This window comes from Peromyscus eremicus, unplaced genomic scaffold (assembly GCF_949786415.1).
Source record: "Peromyscus eremicus unplaced genomic scaffold, PerEre_H2_v1 PerEre#2#unplaced_3259, whole genome shotgun sequence".
Lineage (NCBI taxonomy): Eukaryota > Metazoa > Chordata > Mammalia > Rodentia > Cricetidae > Peromyscus > Peromyscus eremicus.
The window spans coordinates 8,704-35,549 of record NW_026737493.1 but is presented as its reverse complement, the minus strand read 5'-3'; the positions used below and the strand labels follow the sequence as shown (position 1 = coordinate 35,549).

Below are 26,846 nucleotides of genomic sequence, written 5' to 3'. Positions count from 1 at the left end.
CAGAGATTTGAGGAGTTAGGAGGTAGGTGAGGGTTAGAGGGATGCTCCTGAAGTTGTGGAGCCCAGAGAAGAAATGGATGGATGGGATGGTCCTTACTGTCACGCAAAGCAGCATGGGTCCTCGGATGATCCACCAGATTTTCTTATTTCCATTTGTTGCCCAGCACCTACGGACAAGATCAGGAGTAGGAGAGACATGAGATGAGGATGAATGTCCAAGCTTCATGCCCTATGGAAGAAGGATGCTTGCCTGCCTTCAAGATCAACTGTCTACCAGCCCATCTCCTAGGAGGAGAGATGAGGGCAAAAGAGAACTATTGACTTCCTACCATGAAATTGCTCTTCAGCATTAGGAGTGTACTGCATGGACCCTTTCACATTTTCCTCCATGTGCATGCAAACAAAAAACTCTGGGTTATAGACCCTTATTACTTTACCCTATAGTTGGTTTTCCTTATTTCACATATCACTTACGTACTTAGAAATATATGTGTATATCCATATGTAAATATGAAGGCTGGATGATGGTTATTTGGAGGGAAAATAGATCTCACAATACATATTATTTAGGAATAGGCTTAAAACACTTGCTGAGACTCAGTTCCTACAAGTTGGGAGATTCAGATCTAACTTGTGTTTCTTGGTGTGTTTTAGTCTTTGAATTGTATTTCACAATATAGCTGTGCCACATTGTGCACAGTGGTTCTTCCATCAATGTGCATCCAGGATGCTGTTTTCTCTCACATGAACAAAGCTATAGCATCTACTCTGCTTCTGTCTCTACACACCCAGCACCATAGCTGGTCCATACAGCATCCTTGACAATTTACATGTGTAGCTTATAGGCGTCTACAAGATCTTTGACTACTGTTACACTCTAGAAGGACAACATGGGAGAAATTGCACAGTCTCTTTGGAAATGGGATGTCATTTCCTATATTTGGGCATCTCTGGGGATTGCTTGTCCAGGTGGATTACCTACCCTATGTTCTCCAGGTGTGCACGGGCGAAACCCCAGGGAATGACAAACAGCATTGGGAAGGCTGTGTAGAAGATAGAGAAGGGAGTTGAGAGTTGCTTGTCTAGTACCGCCTGCTCCCCACCAGCCTGATGGGGCTCAGCACAACACGTCCAAAGGGTTAAAAACCAAATATAGAACCACAGACTCTGAGAACTCATGAGGCTTAGGGTAGCCCAAGACCAATCATGGATCTACTGTCAGAGAAGCTGGGCCCTGGGGAGAAAAGGTTTAGAATAAATCCATGGGCTTCAGTCAAATTTTTCATCAGGAATATCAAGGTCCATTTACTTCCTCTGAATCCTGTAACATCTAATTGACCAAGGGCTTATGGAAACCAGAGTTCCAGATCAGAACACCCTGCTCATACTTTTAAGATGATGATGATGGTGATGATGATGATGATGACGATGATGATGATGATGATGATAGTTTTCCAAAAGCCTTATTGTCATAGACTGATGGATCATGTCATCCCAAACCTCCTTTGTTGAAGATCTGTCACCACTGTGGTGGTATTTGATAATGGGGAATGTGGGGAAACTAGGTTTAGAAGGTGTTATGAGTTGGGGTCCTCACAATGGGATTAGTGTCCTTATGAAAAGAGATTGGAGGTCTCGTTTTCTCTCTCTCTCCACCACATGAGGACACAGCTAAGAGGGCAGTTTTGTGCACACCAGGAAGAGGGGCCTCACCAGAATGCAAATACACTGGACTCCCAGCCTCCTAAAGCAGGAGAAACCAGTGTCTGCTGCTCAAGCCACACAGGTATTTTATTATGGCATTGTGAGTAGTCTAATGCAGTTGGAAAGAGGGCAAAAAGGATGTCATCTGGTGGTGCCAAAGATCTTTCCATTTTTGCATGTGTGCACTGGGCATACAGAACCTGTGCTTGTGCGTGTACGTATGTGTGTATGCACATGCATGTACATGTTCTGATGGGTCCCTGGGAGAGGAGATGGGAGTCACGTCACTCACCCCAGCCCACCACCAGGTATCTGGGCCACAGCCGCCTTTCAGGAAGCACAGTGGGCTCCAGCAGAGCATGGAGGTAAAGTCCTTCCACCAGCAGCCACAAGTGATTGGCCCCCACAAAGTAGTGCAAGAGGACCTGGACGGAGCGGCAGGAGGCAGACATCTGCAGGGACAGAACCTGGGTGAGTCCTGGCATTCTCAACACCTAGATGAGCATGGCCTGCCCAAGTAGACACATGCCCAGGCCTGTCCTCCCCTCTTTCCTGAGCCCTTGCTGACTACCTCAAAGAGGCTGGCAAGAAGGCTTCAGGGAACTTTTAAAAATCAGTCTCTTCCTTGACATTCTAGGCTTTCTTTTTCCTTTTGTTTTTGTTTTGAGACTGGGCCTTATATATCCCAGGTCAGGCCTGAACTTGTTATGTAGTCAAGGATGACCCTGAACTTTTGATCCTCCTGCCTTCTACTTCCTAAATGCTGGGATTACAGGTGTGAGCCACAGATTCTTGTTCATGTGGTTCCTAGGGAACCTAGGACTTCATTTAAGCAAAGTAAGCATCACATGTAGACTTAAAAAGCAAGGTCTGGAGAGATGGCTCAGTGATTAAGAGCACTTATGGCTCTTACAGAGGACCTGGGTTTGGTTTCCAGCACCCATGTGGTGGCTCACAACAGTCTGTGTAACTCTAGTCCCAATGGACCTGATGCTGTTTTCTGGCTTTTTTGGGCTTCTTCATGTAGATGGTGTACACACACATGCATACAAAATTAAATGAAGAAAGAAAAAAATGAGGGAGGGAGGAAGAGAGGGAAGGAAGGAGGGGGAAGGAAGGGAAGGAGGGGGGAGAAAGGACACAAAATCAGAGAGAGTTTACCATTAGCAACAGCCCAAATGAATGCATAGAAGGGTCAGTTCTCTAACCTCAGTTTAACTAGGCTAGGAACTGCAATAACTAAATAAATCTTCACATGACTCAAAATCATCACATGGAGTTCTTAGGTCCAATAACAAACATGGAGTGTTTCTTGAACTTAATGTTAAAAAAAAATATTGTGTGACAAATTTTGTATTATGCAACCAATATCAAGCCTAGAATGAAACTTCTGCCCTTAAGTGGAATTATCTGAAAAGAGAAGATTGAAGATCAGTTACCACAAGCTCTTGTGAGAACAGTTAGAAAAAAATAATGGCAGATTCAACCCAAAGAAATTCCATGGAAGGAAATAATGAAAGTAGAAATGAATGCAAATGAGAATATAAACTAAAAAGCTCCATAATGCCAAGAGTTTGTTCTTGGAAAAATCCAAAAGAATTGAGAAACGTCTAGCTACAAGTATCCAGGTGTGAAAGTAAAACAGCAAAGATATGAATAATCAAAACTGAAAATGAAAACACAATTACAGACCCCCACAGACTTGAAGAAAAGCGACAGAGAAGGTCATGAGCAATATTATGCCAAGAAACTTGAAAGGCTGCATGAAATGTATAGACACTAGAAAAAAATGGAAATTTTGAATATGAGATCCACGGAGTAAGGGCCCAGTGAGCTGGCTCAGCAGGTAAAGGTGCTTGCCACTAATCCTGACCACCTGAGTTCGAACCCTGGGACCCACATGGTGGGAGATAAAAATCAACTCCTTCTAAGTCTCCTCTACCTTGACCCCATATGCACTCCTGTACCCACAAATAAATCAATGTAGTGAGAAAGACTCATGATCAATCTATGACTCTATAACATGTGTGTATGTGGTGTGCATGTGTAGATATGTGTGTGCATTTTCAAATGTGTGGATTCATGTGTGTGTAAGGGGTCATGTGTGCGTGTGTGTGTGTGTGTGTGTGTGTGTGTGTGTGTGTGTGTGTAGAGGTGAGAGGTTGACACTAGCAATCTTCTTTGATTGTGCTACACTTTATGTATTGGAGCAGAGTCTCTCACTTGGACCTAGAGCTTGCTGATGGGGCTAGCCTAGCTAGCCAGCTTGTTCCAGTTCTCTGACATGCATAGCAAGTCCTTTACCCACTAAGCCATCTCCCCATCCCCCATAACCTAAAACCCACTAGGACAGGGGCATGGTGGCACCCACCTGTAACGCCAGCACTCAGGAGGCAGAAGCGGGAGGATCAGCCTGGGTTACACAGTCAGTCTGTCTCAACAAAGGATTGATCTAGTCTTTTGCTTGCAGGTCACTATGGTGAGCCCATTAGCCTCTAGATCCGTTGACCCGACCCACTCTGGGGAGGTTGGTTTTAAGTCATACGCTGCCTCTCTGTCGGAGAGGCTTTAAGACCCTTTATCTAGCCGGGCGGTGGTGGCTCACGCCTTTAATCCCAGCACTCGGGAGGCAGAGGCAGGCGGATCTCTGTGAGTTCGAGGCCAGCCTGGGCTACCAAGTGAGTTCCAGGAAAGGCGCAAAGCTACACAGAGAAACCCTGTTTCGAAAAACCAAAAAAAAAAAAAAAAAAAAGACCCTTTATCTGTCTCCCTCGCCAATCCACGCCCCCCTCCCCACAGGTCTGCCCAATCAGGTGGGAGGGGATTACCTCTGACACATAGGACATCCATCCACTCTCATTGTCAGGCCTCTTGGAGTAAGAGTTGTAGAAGATGATGTCTTTCACCAAGACGGCCAGCGCTCTCAGGATGAACGAAGCAAACAAGTTCATGTGGATGTAATTGCGTGTGCAGTGCAGCTTTCTGCACAAAAGAACACCAAGTGTCTTCCCTCAGGAAAGATTGGCTGGAAGTGCAGACCTGGCCGCCCATGCCTCTGTCACTCAAGACAGAGGTGCACAGTCCAGGCTGCTGGTCTAGATGATCTTACTTCTCTGTGCCTTACCCTCCCCATCTGTAAAATGGGGCAGTAAGTTGCTCCCTAGATAATATGTTTGGCATGCCAGGTCATGTGTACAGAGACCTATGGTACCTTCACCTCTGGCTGCCACTGGAGGAGTAGGCACGCTTATAACCCCGATTTTGCAAATGGGCAAAGTCCCCAGACAGTGAGTGGTGGAGCTGAATTTAGGCCTAGAAATGCAGAGACCAGGATCTGGCTCACCAGGGCTCAGCTGTCTCTGAGAATTAGAACATTTATCTCAGAGGCTGGGGAAGATCACATCCATTAACTCATATAAAATCATGTAACAGGTGTCCAGAAAAAAATGTCATCTTTAATCACTTCTGCCTGGGGTCTCCCCCTAGCTCTCTGTTATTCAGACTGCTGTGCCACTGTGCATCCTCAGTCTGTCTTTCCACCTCTGTGCTTTTGATGCAGCACCTACCCCATCCTGCTTCCTTTCCTCCTGTTGTTACCTTGGCAACTTCCAAATGGAGGTGGGCCCTTGCCTTTTATGATGTATTGCATGCTTTTCCCTGGCTAGACCAGGGGGGTCAAGCAAAGCAGACACTTGCCAAGCCAAGCCCTGATGAATTCACCTCCTGCTGGACCAGACGGTTATATTCTGCTGGCTCTGGGTGGGCACTTTGGGAAAGTGCATGGAGAAAGGGGTTAGTCTATAGTCAGTAGGTACTGGAGGTGGAACTTTCCAACACTCAAGAGTGTTCTCCAGTAGGTAGATGTCACGGCTGCTCCTGGAGCCACGGAAGGTCATGAGGGAGACAAATGAGGCCAGATCTAGAACCAGGTGAGCCCAGGTGGGACACTCCACCTCCCATGTCTCCTGTCTTCATACAGGTCTCCTGCACTGGTACTGAATGCCCATTCTGCCATGTTAGACTGACCAGTGCCTCTGACTGAGGAACCTCCTTGGAGGACTTCCTGGGTGGATTCATAATTGTCTCACTTAGGAGGTTGTGACCAATCAGTCACCCAATAGCTGTGTGGTCCTAGGCAAGTCACTTCACCTTTCCATAGTTTAGTTAACTCAATTATAAAATAGGACAGCTAACAGTAACCTTCTAAAATTAGAATTAATCTTAAATCAGATGAGGAGGGGAATTACAGTGGCTGGCCGCTGGCTGGCATCCACAGGCCTCATTCAAACCCTTGGTCTACTCTGACTTTTCTGGAGGGAAGGAAGGTCTTGTGTGTAAACAACAGTTCTGGAGGGACCAAGGTTTGCCTGGGCTGTGGTGGTAAAGGGTGTGATCAGGAACTTAGGCAAAGACTCAGGAGTCCTACTTCAAGTTCTGTCTGTGTATCCAACTGCCTTTCCTGCCAATAGGGACTGGATGCCCCTCACTGGAACTTTCTGCCCTCTCATCTGAAAACAGAATGGATGCAACTCAAGCTTCCAGCTCTGACGATCCATGACATCATCTAGCAGACTCTTCTTTCTGCCTCCTAGTGATGGCCACTGAGCAAGTTACAGGACACGTATCTGACCACATGCTGGTGTTCTACTCACCGAAGAAACAAGAAGAGTGTAAGAGCCAGGAAGAGGGAGATGAGAGAGAGGGAGTAGCCCACGGTGTACATCAGCTGCAAGGTGGACAGCAAGGCATAGTGATCCACCTGGACACAGGAAGAGCAGACATGACCACCAGGATGCAGTCTGCAACCCCACCTTCACCCCAGCTCCATGCCCAGAGTTACCAGGGGCCAGGCACAAACCAAGACAACGCTCTGAGTCCCAAGCCTGCTTATAGACCTTTCCTTCCCAACTTAGTCGGTACCCAAATAGGCAGCCCAAACTGCTTGTGGCAACTTCAGAGGCCACAAAGCCCCAATGAGTAAGAGCCCACCTGAGTCTCACCCCATGGCTGGACTCACAGCCCAGCACTCCTTCACCGGGAGTCACTATATCAGAAGGAATTGAATCCTAACCAAGGATGCCGTGGTCAGTTGGGGTGTGTTAATACGATAAATTGTCAGTTTTTAGATGTTAAATCAATGTTAACAATGCACTCAGTCATGACACTCATTTCTTTCAGCACATTGTTCGGTTTAATTTGGTCATATCTTGTCTACGTCCATAAAGAATGTTTTGTCTTTGTCAGGTCTGGAGATATCTGTGTGATAGTTATCTCATAGACTGATTGAACAAGTGCTGCTTCTTAAACATTCTGGGAAGTTTTACAGAATTTGTAGTAATTTTTCTCTCCTTTTCTTTGAAATTTAATCAGCGTTTGTGTCACAAGTTTTGAGAGCCTGTTAACAGATGGTGGCTGTTGTTGTTGTTATTATTATTATCATCATCATTATTACTATTGTATGTACCCTCCTGGTGAATTTACCTCACTATTATGATATTTATTTATTTAGAGGCAGGGTCTTACTATGTAGACCAGGTTGGCCTTGAGCTCACAGAGGCCCACCTGCCTCTATCTTCCAAGTATTGGGATGTGTGCCACCACACCAGTTGAAATGGTACTCTATGTCCTGGTGATATTCATTACCCTGAAATCTACTTCGTCTGATAGCAATGAACAATCTCCCTTCCTTCTAATTAGTATTGGTTTTCAGTTGTGATGGCTTGAACAAGAATGGTCCTCATTGGCTCGCATGGTTGAGTCCTTGGGCTAGTAAGTGGAACTACTTGAGAAGGATTAGGGAGTGTGGCCTTGTTGGAAGAGGTGTGTCTCTGGGGTGGGCTTTAAGATTTCAAAAGACTCAAGCCATCCCCAATCTCTTTCTCTCTCTACCAACCATTTGCAGACGAGGATGTGAGCTCTCAGCTCTTCCTGCACCATGCCTTTGCTCCACCATCATGGACTCTCACCTTCTGAAACCATAAGCCCCAAACTAAATGTTATCTTCTGTGAGTTGCCTTGGTCATGGTGTTTTATGACAGCAATAACAAAGACAACAACTTACTGTTGTATCTTTTAAATTTTTACCCTGAAGATTTGTATTTGAAGTGACTCTCTTAGAGATACCGTCTTGCTGACTTTTGCACTTTTTTTTTTAACACAAACTGGAATTTACCTGCTTGGGATGTTTAGACCATTTATATTTAATGCTGTTATTTATCTGGCTGGGTTTGACTCCAATGGTCTTTTTCTTTAACTTATATTTTCTTTACCCTCTTCTTTTTCTGTCTTATTTTGAACTGACTGTGCCTTTATTCTCTTTCTGTGATTTAGTGTGCCTTCTTCCAATTTTCAGTGGCTGCTTTGAGGTTTATAGTAAACATTTTTAAATTATTGTAGTCTACCATGAAATAATGCTTTATCATTTGATGCATAATTTAAAAACGTTGCCATTGAATATTGACACACCCTCCATCCTGCCCATTTTGCTATTGCTGCCCTCCATCCATTTACTGCAACACATCCCACAGGCTCCTGATCCATCATTACTACTTTTGCTTTAACTAGTACTCCATCTTTTGAAATACGATTATCTCTTGTTTATGCCATTGCTATAGTGATCTTTATTCCTCTGTGTGGATCAAAATGTCCACATGGTATGTTTGGTGATCTAGATGCAAAACTTTTTTACTGTGGGGTTTTTTTTGTTTGTTTGTTTGTTTTTGTTTTTGAGACAGGGTTTCTCCATGTAGTTTTGGTGCCTGTCCTGGTCTACAGATCTTGCTGGCCTCAAACTCACAGAGATCCGCCTCTCCCTGAAGGATCTGAGTTCAATTCCCAGCACTCACATCAGGAGACTCAGAACCTCCTGTAACTCCAGCTCGGGGACAAGGAAGATCTGATGCCTCTAGCCTCCATGGACACCTGCACTCATGCGCACACAGACTCACAAATATACACATATTTTTTTAAAGTCTTCCATAAATGCCTCTCTGTTTATGACAGCTCTTATCATCACAGCACTTGGGACTGTTCATAAATTGGGACACCAATTGTATCACTATTATTATTATTACTATTACTATTTTTATTTTATTTTGTTCCGTGCATGTGTGTACGTATGTGTGCATGCATTTGTGATGGTGTGTGTGCACACTCATGTGTGTTATGTGAACTAAAGTGCACTCCCCAGCACCTGTGGAAGCCTGATGCCGATGTTGGATGTCTTCCTAGAACACTCTCTGACTTACTTTCTGAAGCAAGGTGATCTCTCACAGAGGCTAGAGCTACCCAAATGGCGAGGCTGGCTGACCAATGAGTCAGAAAAAAAAAAAAAAAAAAAAAAAACCTGTCTTTGCCTCCTCAGTCCTGGTGTTATATGTGTATGTCCTCAAACTCATTTTTTTTATGATAGGGTCTCACTGTGTTGCCCTGGCTGGCCTGGAACTCACAATACAGACCACATGGGCCTTGAACTTACAGAGATCACCTGCCTCTGCCTTCTGAGTGACAAGGAGAAGAAATGATCTACAAAGAAACCTTCAGATCTGCCAATTAGGTTTGTAGTGTCAACAGCAATATTGCTATCTTAATTTTGAAACTAATACAGGGAAATGGATAGATGCGATTAATAGTTAGGGATGAAATCTCACAGTGTCTGAGAGGCATTTTCCAGTTTTTCAGAGCGATAGTGAGAGCAGTTATGACCAAATGTGAATACATTGGAATCTAGGTGGTAGATATTTTATTATTCTTTTAACAGTTGTATATGTTTGAATATTTCAAGGAAGGTTACAATCAGCTTTTCAAGTGTTAAATTATATTAATAATTTAAATGTATCTCTATGATGAAACATTCCTGTGTCAGAATTTTGTGGTTGTGACAATGTCTATAATAAACAATTGGAAGGAGGAATGGCTGATCTTGACTCGTGGTAGGGAGGATGTGAGGGGGGCGGGGCAGCTCCTGTCAGGACAGCTGGAAAGCCGGGTGAGCAAATCCTACACTCTCTCCTCTTCCCCATCCTCCCCACTTTTATCCCACCTGGACTCCCAGCCTGTGGGATGGCAGAGCCCGAACTCAGGGTGTGTCTTCCTCCTTTTGTTAGTCCATTCTGACATCCTCACACACATCCTGGAGGTATGCTTAACTGACTTCCTAGGAGATCTCAATCCAGCTGAGTGACAACCAGGCTTAACCATCACAACTATATATTACAATTTTACCCTTGGGCCAGTAAGATGACTCCACACATAAAGGCGCTTGCCTCCAAGTCTGATCTCAGGGACCCACACAGGGAAAGTGGAGGACTTACTTCCACAAGTTGTCCTCTGATCTCCATACAAGTGTGTACCATGGTGTGCATAACACACACACACACACACACACACACACACACACACACACACACACACAAATATAAAAATACTTTAGAGTATGCCCTATGCAATTTTATAATTGATAAATGTATAACAATTAAATTCTATATTTGGAAAGCCCTCTACATAAGAGTAAAGAAAACAGTCTGAAGTAAGATAAGAACTGACCCCCATACTATTAAATGGAAATCCACACACAGACGACTCTGAACACAGTGCTCACTTATTCGTGGATACCACAGACACAGAGGCAAGAAATGCACTTAACATACATAAGGATTCCCAGCATGCTGTTAGCCGAACATAACATAGTTTGCTTGCCAAAACTCTGAAGGGCAAAGGTTTACTAACACTGCCCTTTTTTGGGAATAATTTCAGCCCACTCTGTGAAACACAGGTAAACACAGACAGAAGCTTTTTGTTTTTAAGTATTTGAATTCTTGGAAATACAACTTGCGGAAGGAAGGAAGGAAGCAGTATCCTTGTTTCCCACCCCCTCTCTCTGCAGGGGATATTATCTTTGAGATGGGGTGTCTAGGTGAGAGTAGCTTCAGAACTCAAGGCCATCCTGCTTAAGCCTTCCAAGGGCTGCGGTCACAGGCATGCACTCCTATTGTGCTCACTTTTTGAGAGGCAAATCTCTACTTCATGTTTTTCTACTCACTGACTTGGGGAATGCTGCCAAGCAGACCAAAGTGGGGTTTACATGTGCCAGTGCATCTGACTGCATACGAGAATTACCTGAGGAAATCTAGCATCAGTATTAAGATCTAGACTCCACTGCAGACCCTTTGACTCAGAATTCATGAAGTCTTTCATTCAGCATATATTAAGTGTCTACTATACATAAATCCTATTTTGCATACCATTTTGCTAGGGTTTGGGAATGTTATATAATATGATGGGGGACAGTTTGATTCTTCTTAATTTGCATCACAAAGAAAGAAGATAAGAAATAGACATTATGGGCTTCATTCAAAGTATGAAATTAGCATAACTTAGACATTATGGCATAAGCCAGGTAGTCTTGAGATAAACCTCATGTGTCACTTTAAACCCTTTAAGAGATGGGACCTGTCACACAGTAAAACTGTATAGGGAACACAGAGTTCTACCAACTCAAAACAGGAAATAAGACTCCTGGCTCATCACCCTCTTCCTGTCTCCAGCCTGGCCAGTCCTACCACTCTCCAACCTGCACAGAGATGCTATCAGCACCTGTTCTAAGCTCTGACCCTCTGTACTTCAATCTACAGTACAGGCAGACTTTGCCTTCTCACCTCCCTAGAGGTCTCCAGACCCACTGCATCTTCTTCCTCTCTACACAGAAACACTCCAAGTCACCTCTTAAAAGGAGACATGGAGGTGAACCATGATGGTGAGGGATAGGCTGCCACAGGGGAGCAGGGGAAGGCATCCCAGGCAGTGACCAGCAAGCTAAGGGCCATACTGCAAGAGTGACTTCCCTTAGACTTTCCCATCTCTCCCCAGAGGTGGCAGTCCACCCACTCTTTGACCCTGAGTGCGAGCTTTCCCTTCTGCCAAGGACCTTCTTGCTCTCCTCCTTCCTTCTCACCCTCAGTCTCAGATTGGGCAGCCTTCCTTGCCCTGAGACTGCATCAGTGCCCCTTTGCTGTGGCTCTGAGCATCCTATACTTTTGTCCTAGCAGTTACTCAACCTGCCTCTAATGCCCCACAAAGCTTCAAGCTCCTTAAAATCAATGTGCCTGGCTGGTTACCTGTGTCTGCTACCAAAACCTGGCATGTAGGAAGTGCTTCATTACTGTGTATGGCGTGACCAAAAGGGGTGGGGGGAAGACATGTCCTACACATCTGTGTAATTCCCCAACATCTCCTCCTCTCTCCTATGCTTCCCCTTTACACATGACCTTGAGCACAAGTGAGCAGGGTTTGGACAAATCAGTAGCTTTAGGAAGAGAGCGGGAGCTCAATGAGAAAATAGAAAAGGTATGCTCTGAAGGGGGCTTCAGAATCCAGTGCTGGAAGTGTTAGCATTGAGGACACAGAGACACAGCTCCACATTGTCACTCTCACTAGCTTAAGGAGTTCCCCCAAAGCTTCTAGGGACCTCAATTAGCCCCAACCCAGGACTCGGGGCTTTGATGATAAGAGGAATTCCAGGACTAGCCAATACAGTGAAGCAGGGCTGGGGTTTTATTAGAAATATTTTAATACAGGCTTAAGCACAAGGGTTACCACAGAGGTGCTCGGAGGAAGACACACCGGAGAGCGGGCACAGGCTCTCAAGGAGTGAGCACTTAGTTGTCTTAGCTTTGTACACCCTGTTGGTGACTCTGAAGCTACATCTCAAAAGATTGTAAAGAATCCTCACATCCTGCCCCCTCTTTTGATCAGAGAGATACATGAGATGGCCCCAGAGACACCTTTCCTGGAATTACAATCTGATCAAATAAAATCAGAGGCTCCTAAGGTTACAGGAGTTTAGTACCCGTTCTTTCCCTGAACCTAAGGTTTCTGGTGAGATTTTTTAAAAATTGCAGGTTCCTGGCTAGCAAGGAAGCAGGGCTGTCATTTGTGCTGGAATTATTGCTCCCACTGCTGGCAAAGGCTTCCACCAAATTCCAGAGAGAGGACCTTCTTTTCCCCACTTCTCATGTCCCCAAGACTCCCCCTGCCTTCCTATCCTGTCTCAGAAGAAAAACGGGTAGAACTGGGCATTGCCACCCACACCTATGATCACGGCACTCAGGAGGCTGAGGCAGCAAGACCACCAGTTTGGGGCCAGCAAGGCTTCAAAGTGAGACCCTGTCGAGGAGACAAGAAGAAAGAAGACAGGGAGAAAGGGATAGAAGGAGAAAACATGTGGAGGAAGTCTGGAAGGTGACTTGCTCGTTAACTCTGCATTTACTGAGCTGCAGGTATGACAGACTGAACGGCTCATTCTCCGGATTCCGGGTCCTGGCGACAGAGCATAACTCTTACTTAGAGCTTGCTAACTACAGCCAGGACTTCCCTGTGAAACTTATGTCTCTTGAGTGCCCAGAGTCTCACGATGATCCCATGCAGCAAATATGATCCCCTGGGGATGATGTAGGAAGCAGAGGCACCAAGGATGAAATAAATGGTGTAAGTTCACAGGCAGTAAAGGAAGAAGCTGGATCCATGATGAGTCTGGCCCCAGAAACTCATGCTGTGCTGCCTCCCTCTAGGCACACAAGTCCTCAGATGCCACTGGATATGGGTTTTGGAGGCATGCCTAGATAAGGAATAAGCAAGCAAGAGACTACCAAAGAGAGGCAGGGACAATAGGGGGAATCCATGAGGAGTGTGGTACAAGTGGCCACTGGGCTTCTCTGAATGGGGCCATGGGCCGTCTCACTTGCTAGGAGACAGCTGAACTGAAACCCCAATGCTGGGTTGTTTGGGGGAGCTGTTCCAGACATGGGATACTGCAAGTGCCGAGGCTGGGACGCTTCTGGAAGAGTCCCCTTAAGATGTCATGCTTCATCTCACAGAGAAGTAAATTCTGTGGCTGCCATGGGAGTTGCTGTTTAGGTGATTGTAGACCTTTCCTAGTGGAATCCGGAGCAGATGAGTTTGTGGAATGTCCCGTGTGTGTCCCCCAAAGCTGGCCATCCCCGCGGGTGTCCCAAGTTCTGGTCCCAGGTGCTTTATCAGCAAACCGGTAAACTCACGTTTTGTTTGAAGCTGTGGTTCTCCGCACATTCTGAGTCATCCTGCCAAATAGCTGTGGCGTTCTCTCGTGTCTGCCAAGTCCCCTGAGCCAAGCAGTGTCTGTAGGCCCTTCCTGGGCTCTCTGAAAGTAAACAAGGCTCTAGAGGAAAGGTCAAAACACACAGCCCGTTCCCTGAGCACGCTAGAAGGTCCTCACCCTTAGCTAAAAAGCTGTGGAAAATCCCAGGGAAAAGGAGTTTTCAGTTCTCCGTTTGGGGGCTCATTAGCATTCCTAATGTTTATTTGGGATGGAGAAAACAACATGGAAGCGTCTAGGTTTTGTAACTAACCATGATCCTCTAACGTCCATAGTGTTTACACATTTCTCCGAAGTTAGAAGGCCCCGGCGAGTGTAAGGTACAGTCTACTGGGAGAAGCTGACCTGGGCCCCTGCGCATGCTCAGTGAGTCATCTCTCTCCACTGTCCAAGAGGTGGCGCCATGAAGAAGAGAAAGCCATTGGCACAAAGCAGGCGGACTCAGGACTAATACTTGATAAGCCGACTTCTGAGCAGTGTCCTGGATCCAGCTTTATAGTCTCTGAGACTTATTGATGTCTTCATCAGGAACCGGGTACAATACTGCTACCTATCCTCTGTGATGTGAAGGAAGACTGAGTGTGTGTGTGTGTGTGTGTGTGTGTGTGTGTGTGTGTGTGTGTGCAGATGATGGGTAAATCACTCAGCCCACACTGAGTTGTTGTCACTTGGCCACATCTACCCTAGAAGCCCCAATAAAGGTTTTCCTACCTGGAGGACCAAGTAGGATACACAAATGAGATGTGGAAATTTGCCCTAACGGTCTGGTCCAGACCCTCTACTTCCTACACTAACAGTAACTATTGGCCATATTTAATTGATCGGTACCCACCCTACCCAGGAAGCACTTCCTCCTGCCCAGTTGACATCTCAAACAACAAATTCCAGCCAAGCTCTTCACCTTCTCCAAATCTGCCCCGCTCCAGTGGATGACAAGCCCATCCTGACATCCCCTAGCCCAGAACCTTAGTCTCTGCTCTCTCTTTCTGCCTCTAGCCCCACCTGAACCATTAGCTAGTCATACTCACTTTCACATAGATCCAAGATCTGAACCTACTTTCTACATCCCCCTTTCTACCTAGTTAGAAATCTTATTTCTTCCCTGGTTTATTGCTAACTCTGCTGATGGTACTGCCCTCACAACTATGGACAGCCCAGTTGCCATGCTTCAGCTCAAAATCCTCCAAGGGCTTTCTAAGGATAAGTAAGAGTCCTTCTGTGGCCATCCACAAAGGCTTGTAGGAACTGGGCTCCAAACCTCTCTGCCCTCGCCTCACATTGTTTCTCTTCCTCCTTAGCTCCATCTGTGTGTATCATCTCTCCTTCTTGGAGGCATGCTCCTCTCCAGCACAGGCCACTGCTTATTATGTGCTCTCTCCGGAACACAACCCCTTTTGGGCTCAAACTCTTAAGTCTTCAATGAGGTATCATTTTGCCATTGAATCATCTTTCAGCTACCCATGGCCCCCACACCAATCCTCCCATTCCATCTCCAGCTCCATCGTGTCTACATCTATACTTACAGAGGATGCCCATGATCATTGTCTGCCCTTCTTCCTACAATGTGAGCCTTAGGAGAGGGATTATATTCTGGTTTTGGTCACTAATAGATCCCGAACATTTAAAAATGGTGGTCAGCACACATAGGGTTAAATGAAAAAAAAATGACAATAATGCCACTTGGAACCTGTGCTGTCCACTATCGTCATAATGCTCTGCTGAGGACACAGCTCAAAGTTGAGCTGGGAAAATGTGCATGAAAGCGTCATAAATTGTTACAAATGCTAAGACAGAGGCTAAGAGAGAGCCCAGAAAGACAGGGGTCCATTGACTTCAGGGGAGAAGCCAGAAGAATTTTCTAGAAGGATGGGGAATTCAAAGTGAGAATTGAAGTTGGACTTATAGGTAGAGCTTTAAGGGGGTATCCTGAAGAGAAGAGGGAATACAGGCATAGACTAGGGACAGTGAAGCCATAATGGGGTGCAGACAGTGCAGCCATCATAGGATGGAGATACACAGCTATAATGGGGTGGGTACAGAGCAGCCATCATGGTATGAGGACCTGCAGCCGTGATCCCACACTGGAAGAATGAGTTATGGTCCCGGAGGGAAAGAAAGAAATGCTCATGTCCCTCCTTTGGGCTATGAGGCTAACACCTCTTTTCAATTGCAAAATTGGTATGTTTAACAGGCATGTAGGAACTGGAGCTTGAAACTGCCTCCAAAGAAAGATGTAAAAGACCCTGCACCTCACAAAGGAATGGGCCAAGAGACAAAGAACTCTGCCAGGGCTGGAACAGGCAGGGAATCTCACACCCACCATCCCATAAGACCCTGAGACTTTTCAAAAATAGAGGGTTTTAAGACATAATGTCTACCCTACCTTGTTCTGGCCTGAATTGAATAAAAAGCCCTCTGTAACAGGGAACAGAGATAGTAGAGGCCACCTGGAGCTGAATCACCTCCCTCCAAGAAAGGATGGCTGAGCTGTCTGTTAGACAGCTTAGTCTTCTTAGTCTTCTGACTGTTTCCTACAAGTTGTAAGTCACCACGGTCGTGGTGTTGAGGAAATTAGATCTTTCCTGCCATCCCGAGCTGGGCCAAATTGTAAGTCAATCTACTTCCCTTCTATAATTTCTAGTTCCTAATTTCTTTTGGAAACCATGGAAACTGAGGCAGTGGGTAAGGACAGAAATGTCTGGTAGCAATTGCTGAACAGATGGACGAGCCTGGGAGCTATTCATTTTGGCTGCAGGGGAAGAGAGAAAGCAGGACAGGATGCCACAGAAGGTCAGCAGGGCCAGGTTGCAGAAGGTCACAAATGCCATTCGTGATTCTCGAGATGGGGAGCCAACAGTGGCTGGAATTTTATAAAGCTTTATAGGAGGTGGTGGCAGGGGGTGAGATCTGAGGCTGGGGCAATAAGGATACCAGGAAGCAGCTAGGTGAGATGAGGCTGCTGAGCTACCACAGCACCATGGGGGAGGAAATGGAAGAGAACCAGGTACCAACCAGATGATGTGGAGTTAACACAGGGCCGGGTGGAACAGGAAGCCACGCCTAATGGGGAAAAGAGGAGGCTCCTGCCTTTGTTTCTCCTAATCTATTTCCCACTTCTTTCTGTCCCTCAGTTTTTGTCCCGTCTGATGTATCTATCTATTCCAGTATGTTCTCTAAACTTTTCTTTTTCTCTCCAATTTCCGACTCTGCTTGAACCCAAATCAATGCCACCTCTTTTTGTGGACTGTTCTGGTAGCTCCCAGACTCTCCCTCATAATCCCCCTGCATCTACCAGTTCAAGACCCCGTGCTGCAAATGATGACTTCCCAAACTACATTTCTCTTGTGCCCCTCTCATGCCTTGACGCCTTCTGTGGCTCTGGGTCATTCTCCTCTGCCCTACAGTGCACTACAGTTTTCTTCCTCGCTGGTCAGGTCTAGATCCCAGACAACCCATCTGTCCATCATCTGACTCCCTCTGTGCATCATAAACTCATTTCTATGATCCCATCTCAAAGAATTCACTTGCACCTCTTGATATTTGGGATGATTCTTTTCCATGTTCTTTTTGGACTTTAGAAATCCATTTGGATTCTAAAATTAAATGTAAAAGAATGTTGAATGAGAGAGTCAGTTCCCATGTTTTACAAACCAAATTCCATTTAGTATACTCCAGCAACTAAAACCCCAAATTAACTTCTTTGTAGCCTTGGGTTTAGGACCATATTTTCTTCCCTGGGTGGAATGAATCTGCTCTTTTCAGCTACTGGGAAGGAGCAAGAAAATGGTAGAGCTAGAGGTTGTGTCTGTCCATGCACCGTGGATGACCTTGTAGTATATGGAGATCTGAATGATCTAAGGGCAGCAAGGGTTGCAACCATGGGACTCCGCTTCAGCTCTTACTTCTGAAGTGCTTACTAGGTTCAAGCTCTGTCAAAATGATCTTGAGAGTCGTCGGGTGGTGGTGGCGCACGCCTTTAATCCCAGCACTCGGGAGGCAGAGCCAGGTGGATCTCTGTGAGTTCGAGGCCAGCCTGGGCTACCAAGTGAGTTCCAGGAAAGGTGCAAAGCTACACAGAGAAACCCTGTCTCGAAAAACCAAAAAAAAAAAAAAAAAATGATCTTGAGAGTCAATTCACTTTACAGCCTTCTCTGACTTCCAGGCTCCCAATTTCACAGCCAATCTTCTTCCCATCTCTCTTGGAGCTGGTTGCCATGAGGACTGTCTTCTTGAATCTTCTAGACCTCTCTGAGCCTAGAAAGCTCTTTAGTACCACCCCTTGGAATTCAGAGCCCAGAAGTCAGACTCAGTCCCTCTGTTCTGTTGGGGGATGTTCCTGGAGGCCCCAAGGCTGTGGTTTCCCTGTCTGGAAAGTTATTGAATTCTCCATCCAAGTTCCATGGTTTGACAACACCAATTTAATGGTACTTCTTTCAAAGCTGATGTAAAGAAAGGCTTGGAATTATTTTTCTCTGGACAAGAAGCCATACGTTGTACAAATAAAAGCTTCCCAGTCTTTCTCATGTCCTTTTCCTCCAAATGACCAAGGTTGAAACCCTTGCATCCTTCCCACAACACTCAGGTTCTGTGGGAGCTGAATCTGGACTGTAATCTATATGTTAGCCCAAAAGGACTGTATAAGTGGAGCAGACAGGAGCCTACAAATTACAGGAAGACAGGGGGAATGAAGGGTATAGCTCAGTGATAGAACATTGGTCTAGCATGCATGAGACCCTGGGTTTACTTCCCAGTGTGTAGAAGGGGCAGAGGCAAAGAAATAAGATACAATACAGAGATCATACAAGAATACCTTTATGAGGCATGAAAATCTTAGGAGAATCTCTTGGTTAGAGTTCTGCCTAACTTCCCACTGGCTGCTCTACCAGGAGAATCTGTCCTTCAAAGGAACTGTCAGAGAGTAAGATGAGACCCATTACCTTCACTCCACCAAGGCAAGTATGAAGGGCAGGGAACAGAGACATTTCCAGGAGAAGAATGAGGCCAGCACACCAACTTATCAAATGTTCCATTGCAAAATATACCTGTGGGGAGAAGAGAAGGTGGAACAAATGTCAGTGTTCTCACACAGGGTCTTCTGATAGAATCAAAAGCTCCAGAAGCTTAGAGCCCACTTTCCCATCTTTGGAAGCTGGTGTAACCTTTGCAGAGACCAATATAGATATCCTTCTCTCTAGAACAGTCAAGAATGAAGAGTGACTAGGGAACACAGGGATGCTGAATGTAACCCCCAACACTGCCTTTGTCTACTCTATTTGACCTCCAGTCACTGTACATGCCATGCTGGTTTTACTTTGTTTTTTACTAACTAAACTCATGGAAAGTCAGGGTCAGGGGAAAGCTGTTTGGAGGTTCAGCCAGTGACTTTTATTACATAGTTAAATGATGGTCAAGTTTTCACCACGTTGAGTATAGAAGAGAATTACTGCAAAATGGTGGGTGGATCTAAGGGGCTCTGTGGAGCTGCAGCTCTTGGTTATATCTAGCACTGTTCTACATATGTGTAGCTCTCCATTTGAATATTAGTTCAATAATTATTAGAGGAGCTTGGATCATCTTAAATTCAGGAGATGGTTTATATATCAGTTCTTGATAACTAGAATGTCCAAACTTAGAACACAGCCTGACAGACCTCCTAGAATTCAATGGAGGTGTTTCATACCACAAGCTCCTGGACGTCTCAGAAGCCAAGCACCGCCCTTCTCACACCTCTTTCTTATTAGGGTGGAACCCAAGGGCTTATTGAGGTAAATAAGCAGATTCTTGACATTAAAACCGTACAGACCTGACCCAGGTTGGCCCAGTTATGAGCTACTTCTCTACTTCGGGTCACTGCCAACCTGGTTGCCAGGGAACAACACTTTCTCTGCTTACCTAGCTGCTCTGCTCACAGTCCAGCTCCATATGAAGATGACCTGCCCTGCTTTGACCTCAGAAGAAGTATTCCCTTGAAATGAAAAGTGAATTTTGTAGTTGGCATCAAGCCTGGGCAAAGGGGTCTTCACAAAGGGTTAGGGGTGACTCTTGAAGGCTGTTGCTGGCTTTAGCTGTCAGGTAAGCAGGGAAAATAGAGTAGCTTCTAGCACTGCTGGGCAACTGAACGAAATGATTGACAGGTGTGAGGAGGATGAAGGGTAGTCTTTATCTGTTCTCCATCCATGATGCTCAGAAGCACTTTATGGTCTTGTTTTCATTGATTTGGCTTGTTTGTTTTGGTTTTTTGTTTTGTTTTATTTTGTTTTTGGTGGAAGTAGTATATGTGATTCACCTAGTACGTCAACATATGGACAGGCGAGGCTGTGGACTGGCTAACCTACAACACACTTGCTAGAATGCTCTAAACATAGTGTAGACTGGGAAAGAGAAATTGTGCTATTGTTCAGACCCAGCTAACACCCCCAAGAGATGGGGAACTCCACATACCTAAATAGCTTCCCAGGCCAACCTACAGGAGTCATTCTTGCTGGGTGGCAAGGCAGTAAGTGTGTTGTGGCAGACTGCTTCAATCAGAGCGACTTCACCATCTTATCTTACCATAAGAAGTGAGTCTGTATTTATCATTCCCCACTCCCAGCCTGGTTAGACTTTATAATTGTCCCATCCAATGGGACATGGAAGAAATGACACGGGACTATCAAGGCCCATTCACAGCGGGAATATGGCTTCTGGTCATGCTAACCCTTAAGAAGCAAAGCCATACACTGAAAGGAAGCCAAGCCTCCACAGAGAGGTCAGGTGGAAGCATTCCAGTTACCAGTCACTACTTTACTCTAAGAACCAGTGTTAACCAGCAGACATGGGCATGAAAGTGCCTTTGGTGATTTCAGCTCCCTGTCTTTGAACCTCCCAGCTCCATCCCAGATATTGCAGTGTAGAAAGAGGCCATGTCCAGTGTGCCCTGAATCCTTACCTCAGGGGAACTGTGAGATTATCATAACTGTAAACGATTATCATTGTTCTAAGCCACCATGATTGAGGGCAGCTTGTTACACAGCCACAGGTAACTAACGTGCATGCTTACCAGAAGGTTTATTGAGCAAGTCTCTAAGACACTTCTCCCTATACTGAGTCCACTTCCGAGTTGTCTCCTCAAGGAGAGATCCTGTAACCTAAGCACACAGAAACATGGTCACAGCCAGGCATGGTGGTGTGCGCCTGAAATCTCTGCACTCAGTAGGCTAAGGCAGGAGGACTACGAGTCCTGGGCCAGCCTGAGCTACATGGTAAGACTCTGTCTTAGAAACAAACCGAACCAAACAAACAAAAAAGATCATTACCGAGTAGCTGCGAGTCCAGCTGTGGGCCTGTCTTCTCACAGCCTGGCCTTCTGAAGTAGCCCATACCAAGAAATAGAACTTCCTTGGTGTCTTATGTTCTACTTAAAAATAATTCTGAGTTTTGCGTTTACTCCATAATATAACTATAGTTGTTTTGACAAAAATATGATTTTTTTTTCAAAATCTTTAAGGTGACATTTCAAGGGAATGTACAACAGTCAGGCCAAACTTTCACACACTTGCACAGAAATGCTTGAGTGCTCCCAAGACCATGCAGTTCCTCAGAAAAAAAGCATCTTGCTGAGTGTGTGTGTGTGTGTGTGTGTGTGTGTGTGTGTGTCCAGAACCACTGAGGAGACACACCCCTGTCCTGAGGCCTCGGGATATGTTTCTTCCTGACCTTGACTGTCTTGTCCATTGAATCTTGGGGATGCAACTCATTTGAGGGCTTTCCAGTAACGGAAGTTAGTCTACCGGCCTCTCGCTGTGAACCTAGACCCCCTTCTTTCCATTTCCCAAAGGGCCTTTCTCTTCTGCTGTCCAGTGGAGGCATCTTGCTGAAGCATGCTTTGTGTGTCAACCTTTGTGCTGAGGAGGAGGAGAGGGATACGAAGATGAGCAGCCTGTCTCTAGCCAGTAAAAGGGATTCACAATTTGCTAAAGTTATGGTAGGTGCAACAGTGAGGTACAGAGCAGCCTCTAGAAAACTGGGCAATATTTCCCCTGAAGACGTTCAGGTTTAATTAAACATACACACTCAACCGCTGTCCCCAAAACAGTGAGCCCATCTAGAACTAATGGGTGGTCTGTTTGGCCACCTAAGTAGTTTGTCTAATCTGCTCTCCCTCCTCTGTTCAGTGCACCCCTCCCCCAACGCCTTGGCAATCCCAAAGAGGTCTGTAGGTTTCTTCTATAGCTTTCCTAGAGAATCACAACACACACACACACACACACACACACACACACACACACACACACACACATGTTTTAGAAAAGGGCTTGTGCTGTCATCATTGGTCCACAGGTTTCCAAAATGTCTCCACTCGTGGCACCCTTAACTATCTCAGTAATTTTCCAAGGCATTCCCAGACCAAAAAAAAAAGCTAAAGCCCTGTTTATTAAGTAAGTAAGTCCCAAGAGTTTGTAAATATTTATATCTTAACAACTTTGAACCTATCGGGCATTGCACAATTTCTCAAACTTTAGGATGGGATTAGACATCACCACCTCCATTTCCTGTCCCATGCTGGTTCTGTTCTGTTTGGTACTTGCTTTGTTAGCACAGTACCTGCAGACCACCATGTTTTTCATGGTCTAATAGTAAGTCAAGCAGACATGGTGTTATGAAGCACAGCTATGAAGCTAGCACTTGGGAGGGGGAGGCAGAAGGATCAAGAGTTCAAGTCCAACCTTAGCTACACTGTGAATTCAAGGCCAGCCTGGGCTATATGAGACCCTGTCAATTAATTAAATTCGGGTCTTAGGATGTAGCTCCTCCCCATGCTTATCTGACATGTGCAAGGCCTGGGTTCCATCCCAGCACTACAAAAATAGAAGAAGCCATGAATATCTTGAGCTAAGAGTTTGCATGGTGTCTGGAAAGTGACACAATCACTGTTTCCTCCAAAAATCAAAATTTCCCATAGCACCCACTGAATTCACCATGATGCCATGGGCACCTTAACACACAGTCTGGAGACTATGAGATTAGCCAATAAGGAAGAACCACGAAGATACAATAGCTGGCACTTATCTCAGCTTCATTTATCAATGAGCTTTGAATCTCTGCTAATAATGCTCCTTTCTAGTTGGACCCCAAGAGGCACCAAGTATGTTTATTTAGATATCGTTTAACGAAATAAGCATCCTAATCGGAGCTTGACTGACTCATATTTTCTTTCAAAAATTTCAGCAGATGAATTAATAACTAATCAACAAGTTTCCATAATCCTCAAAGTCATGAAAGTCAGACCCTCTCTTGCCTAAAGGGCTATTTGTGCCCTGGGGCTCCTTCCTCAGACCCACCTAAAGGAGAGACTATGAAATCAGTCTTGGGACTAAAATTCTCCTAGCTCCCTTGTTCTTTGCCAGGACTGATGGTGATGGTGAAAGCAGAAAAGCAGGAGCTGGAGAGTCGGCTGAGTTGGTAGAATGCTTTGCCACACAAGCTGAAAGACTGACTTTGGATTCCCAACACCCATGTAAAAAGCCAGGCGTGGGGGGTACATGCCTGTAATCCTAGAGTTACATGCCTGTAATCTGAGAGTTAGGGAGGAGGAGACAGAGGGAGCCCATCTTGCAGGCTAGCTAGTCTGGCCGATTCAGTGAGATCCTGCACCAGTGAGAGACCCTGTCTCAAAAAACAAGGCGGAGAGCAACGGAGGAGGACGCCTGGCATCAACCTCTGGCCTGAGCATATGCACACTCGTACACACAAACAATACACAAAAAACACACACAGCAGAAAACAAATTAGAGCTAAAAAAACAAACAAACAAAAACAAAACAAACCACTGAATGTGATCAGCATAGGGGAGCTAGGCAAACTCTGCCTTCCCAGGAACTTATTTAAAACACATCAGAAAGATGGGGGGCATGTCTAAAGCCAACCTCAGCTGAGTTCCCAGTGTAATGTGGAGAAGAGATGCACAGAGAGGTCCAGCCTGACCTTCATTCCTCTTTCCTTGCATAGGCAGCATGTATCCATAACTGAGAAGAAATCAAGAAGGTGTGTGTGGGAGGAGAGCCTTTATTGACCTGCTTACGCAAAAATCTTTCTTCCTTTGTTAGAGAATGAGTACACCACAGAACAAAGAAAGGGAAAGGCACAGGGAACCAGAAACAGGGGAAAGGGGGATCACAACCTTCATCCCCAGGGAGCACCTTCCCTTCCAGACCCTTCCTTCCACACGTTTCATCTTGCTTACTTTTCTGTTCTGTTTTATTCTAACCAAAAAAAGGAAGCCATATTGTCCTGCAAACTTTATTTTTCCAACTAGAAGGCACATCCATTTCAAGATATACTTAAAACTGCTTTATTGTTGCTTTTATTCAATATCCCATTAATTGCCACACATAGTTCGGTGAACCAATGTGTTATAATTTAATTTTTAAATCCTCCAGCATAGAAAGTCAAAGTTACTTTTGGATGCTGCTAATGGGTGTCCATGATGAAAATCCTCCTAGCTAGACCTTTGTAGGGTGCATGTGGAGCACAGCTCCTGGGTCAGGGAATATACACATTTTTAAAGGTTTTTGATAATGTTCCACCAAACTGTTTATCCTTGCCAATTTAATTTTTTTAACCCTGCACCATTTCATACATCAACCATCAATGTATAAAATCCACTTCTCCGAGTACCTTTAATAGTTTTAGTGCCTAATGAGGAAAATGAGTAAGTGGGTGGGTGTGAGCTAGCACTACTATGCCGCTTGCATTTAGAAATTAAAGTATCTCTGAGAACTTCTCATTAAGTGAATTTTATGAAGACTTCCTGCCAGCACACACACGCCACAGTCATTTATATCTCCGGGTAGGGAACTCATGTGTGAGCGAATTTCACGAATGTCTACGCAAAGCCTAGCTAGTAATGTATAAACATCTAAAGACTCTGAGGTTAAAGTTGGATAATCAAGGGGAGATTCATCAGAGTCATAGCCACATGCTGCAGAACAGACAGAGCCAGGGTCTCTGAACACACAGTCCAAGCGACAAGGGTCAAGGAGACTCCCCCCCGCCCCCCGTCGCCCCCAGTGCAGTTTTGATATGGAAACACCGGAGTAAAAGGGCGAAGGTATGATTTGGTCAGCATTGTCAGCCAGCCTGAAGGACTGCAGGCGCTGCTGTTATTATATATAAATAGTCATATGTCAACAGCTCCCAAGAGTGCTAGAGAAGACAGAACACAGGGCCACCACCCGCCGGGTAGACACATTGGCTCCCCGGCTCATGAGTGTACGTGAGGGAAGGCAATCGTGTAACTCCCTGGAGCTTTTTGCCCATCTAGTTAATGGGTTCAATAGTAATATTCTTCTCATGAGCTGCCTGTGAGCATTCCGCAGGATGAGGTGTAAGGAGGCATCTTCCAGTGGTGCGGCCAGGGCTGCAGCAGTGTGGGTGTATGCTGGACAGTTGGACACATATGAACAGAAACTGAGCAGAATGCAGCAGTTAGCCAGATGCATTGGGTTTTTAGAGGGATACCCAGAGACTGCAAGCAAGGATGGCATGCCACCAGCTCTCCCTACAATGGCACCACCAGTCACGGTGCAAACAGCAGGCCAAGGTCAGCTGCTCCTTGGGGATATAGTCCCCTCGTAAGACTCTGCCACCATAGCAAAGTTCCCCACGACCACCAGTTGTCCCCGAGTTGACAGTACATGAAGGATGAAGGCAGCCCAAGGGAGAGCTTGGATGCAGCCAGTCAGCAGCAACGTTGTTTGCCTGTCTAGTCTCCGGCAGAAGGGCTGAGAAAGGGGACATTTATGAGACCTGGCACCTCTGCCCTCCCTGGATGCAGGCTGTTTTCATTCTGAAGCTGCATATGAGGACTAGGAAGCAGAAGGGGAAAGACAGTCATCCGCAGAAGGGTAGACAGTCTCTACCGAGGTAAGTGGAGTCCCTACCACCACAGCTCTGAAGAAACGAGACCTGGGAGAGGGAAGGAGAAGGCCAAGGGCTAACCTCCTCCGATAAGAATAAAGCAAGCTACTGAAAAGCCTAACTAGAGGCATCAGTTAAGCACGTGCTCACACACCCAGAGAGCCCTCCGCCGTCTTACGGTGGGTCTGTACTGATGAGTGTGGAGCAGTATCACAACCCTCACAGGCTCCGTTTCCTCCTCTGTAAAATGGGGTTAACAAGAGAGTCTCCCTTGCAGGGGTACTGAGAGCACAGGATCATAGAAACGGGGATGCATGATACCAAACTCAGTGCCACTTGGCTATTGGTGCGTTCATGCCCTTTATGTGTTTGCTGCTAAAATTTAGATCACAAAATAAATATAGCATGCATAACTTGTTGTTTTAACTTGGATGTAAGTGAACAGTGGGAAAGTGTTGGGTGTGTAGCCCCCAAATGTGAGTGAGGGGGAGTTCCAGTTGGTGGGATCACTGTGATTTGTAACTTACATTGGTAGGTCTTTGGATTCTGTGTCTTTTAATATTATAGACTATAGAATACAATAAAAAATTCTAAGTATTTGCAATAGGAACGAAGGAAAAGAGAAAAGAAGAAGAAAAAAAGGCACTCCCTGTCACCACTCAAACCCAGGAATGTGCACTTCCTGTGAGCACTCAAACCAGGGAGAGTGTACAGGGGGATACAAGCAGCCACTCATCAATGTGGACGTGGAAGATGATTCTAGAAGGATGTAAAGGGAAGACTGGGACACAAATAATTTGAGCTTCATTATTTCAGCTCTGTAAAATAATGCACAGACAAGAGATTGAAAAAAAAAAAAAGCCAAAATATGAGCAGTGAACAGGACGCTGTGGTTACGGCTGAGCATCATTTTCTTAATATGGTTTTCTTCTTCCCAAATTGCCTACAAGGGGCCTAAATTGCTTCTACAATCAGAAAACATGCACAACTGATAATATTAACAAGAAGAATGAGGAATAGAATCTGCTCTTACTTGCTTGATGGAAACCAGCAGAAGCAGGGTGAGGAAGAGCCTCCTAGGGCCCCAGAGCAGACGCATCCCGTGGGACTGGAG

General features: G+C 45.5%; 1 protein-coding gene across 1 annotated transcript; it reads right to left on the bottom strand.

Annotated features, from left to right (window-relative positions):
* On the bottom strand, positions 1-26,846 carry Glp2r (glucagon like peptide 2 receptor; the record flags this gene model as incomplete). Its single annotated transcript, XM_059253177.1, has 9 exons — positions 26,766-26,846; positions 20,874-20,961; positions 18,772-18,876; positions 13,758-13,879; positions 6,357-6,463; positions 4,533-4,686; positions 1,997-2,156; positions 983-1,043; positions 1-167 (listed from the first exon to the last, which is right to left on the bottom strand). Coding segments are annotated over exons 1-9 (1,030 nt in total), but the record flags the coding sequence as incomplete, so codon positions are not given.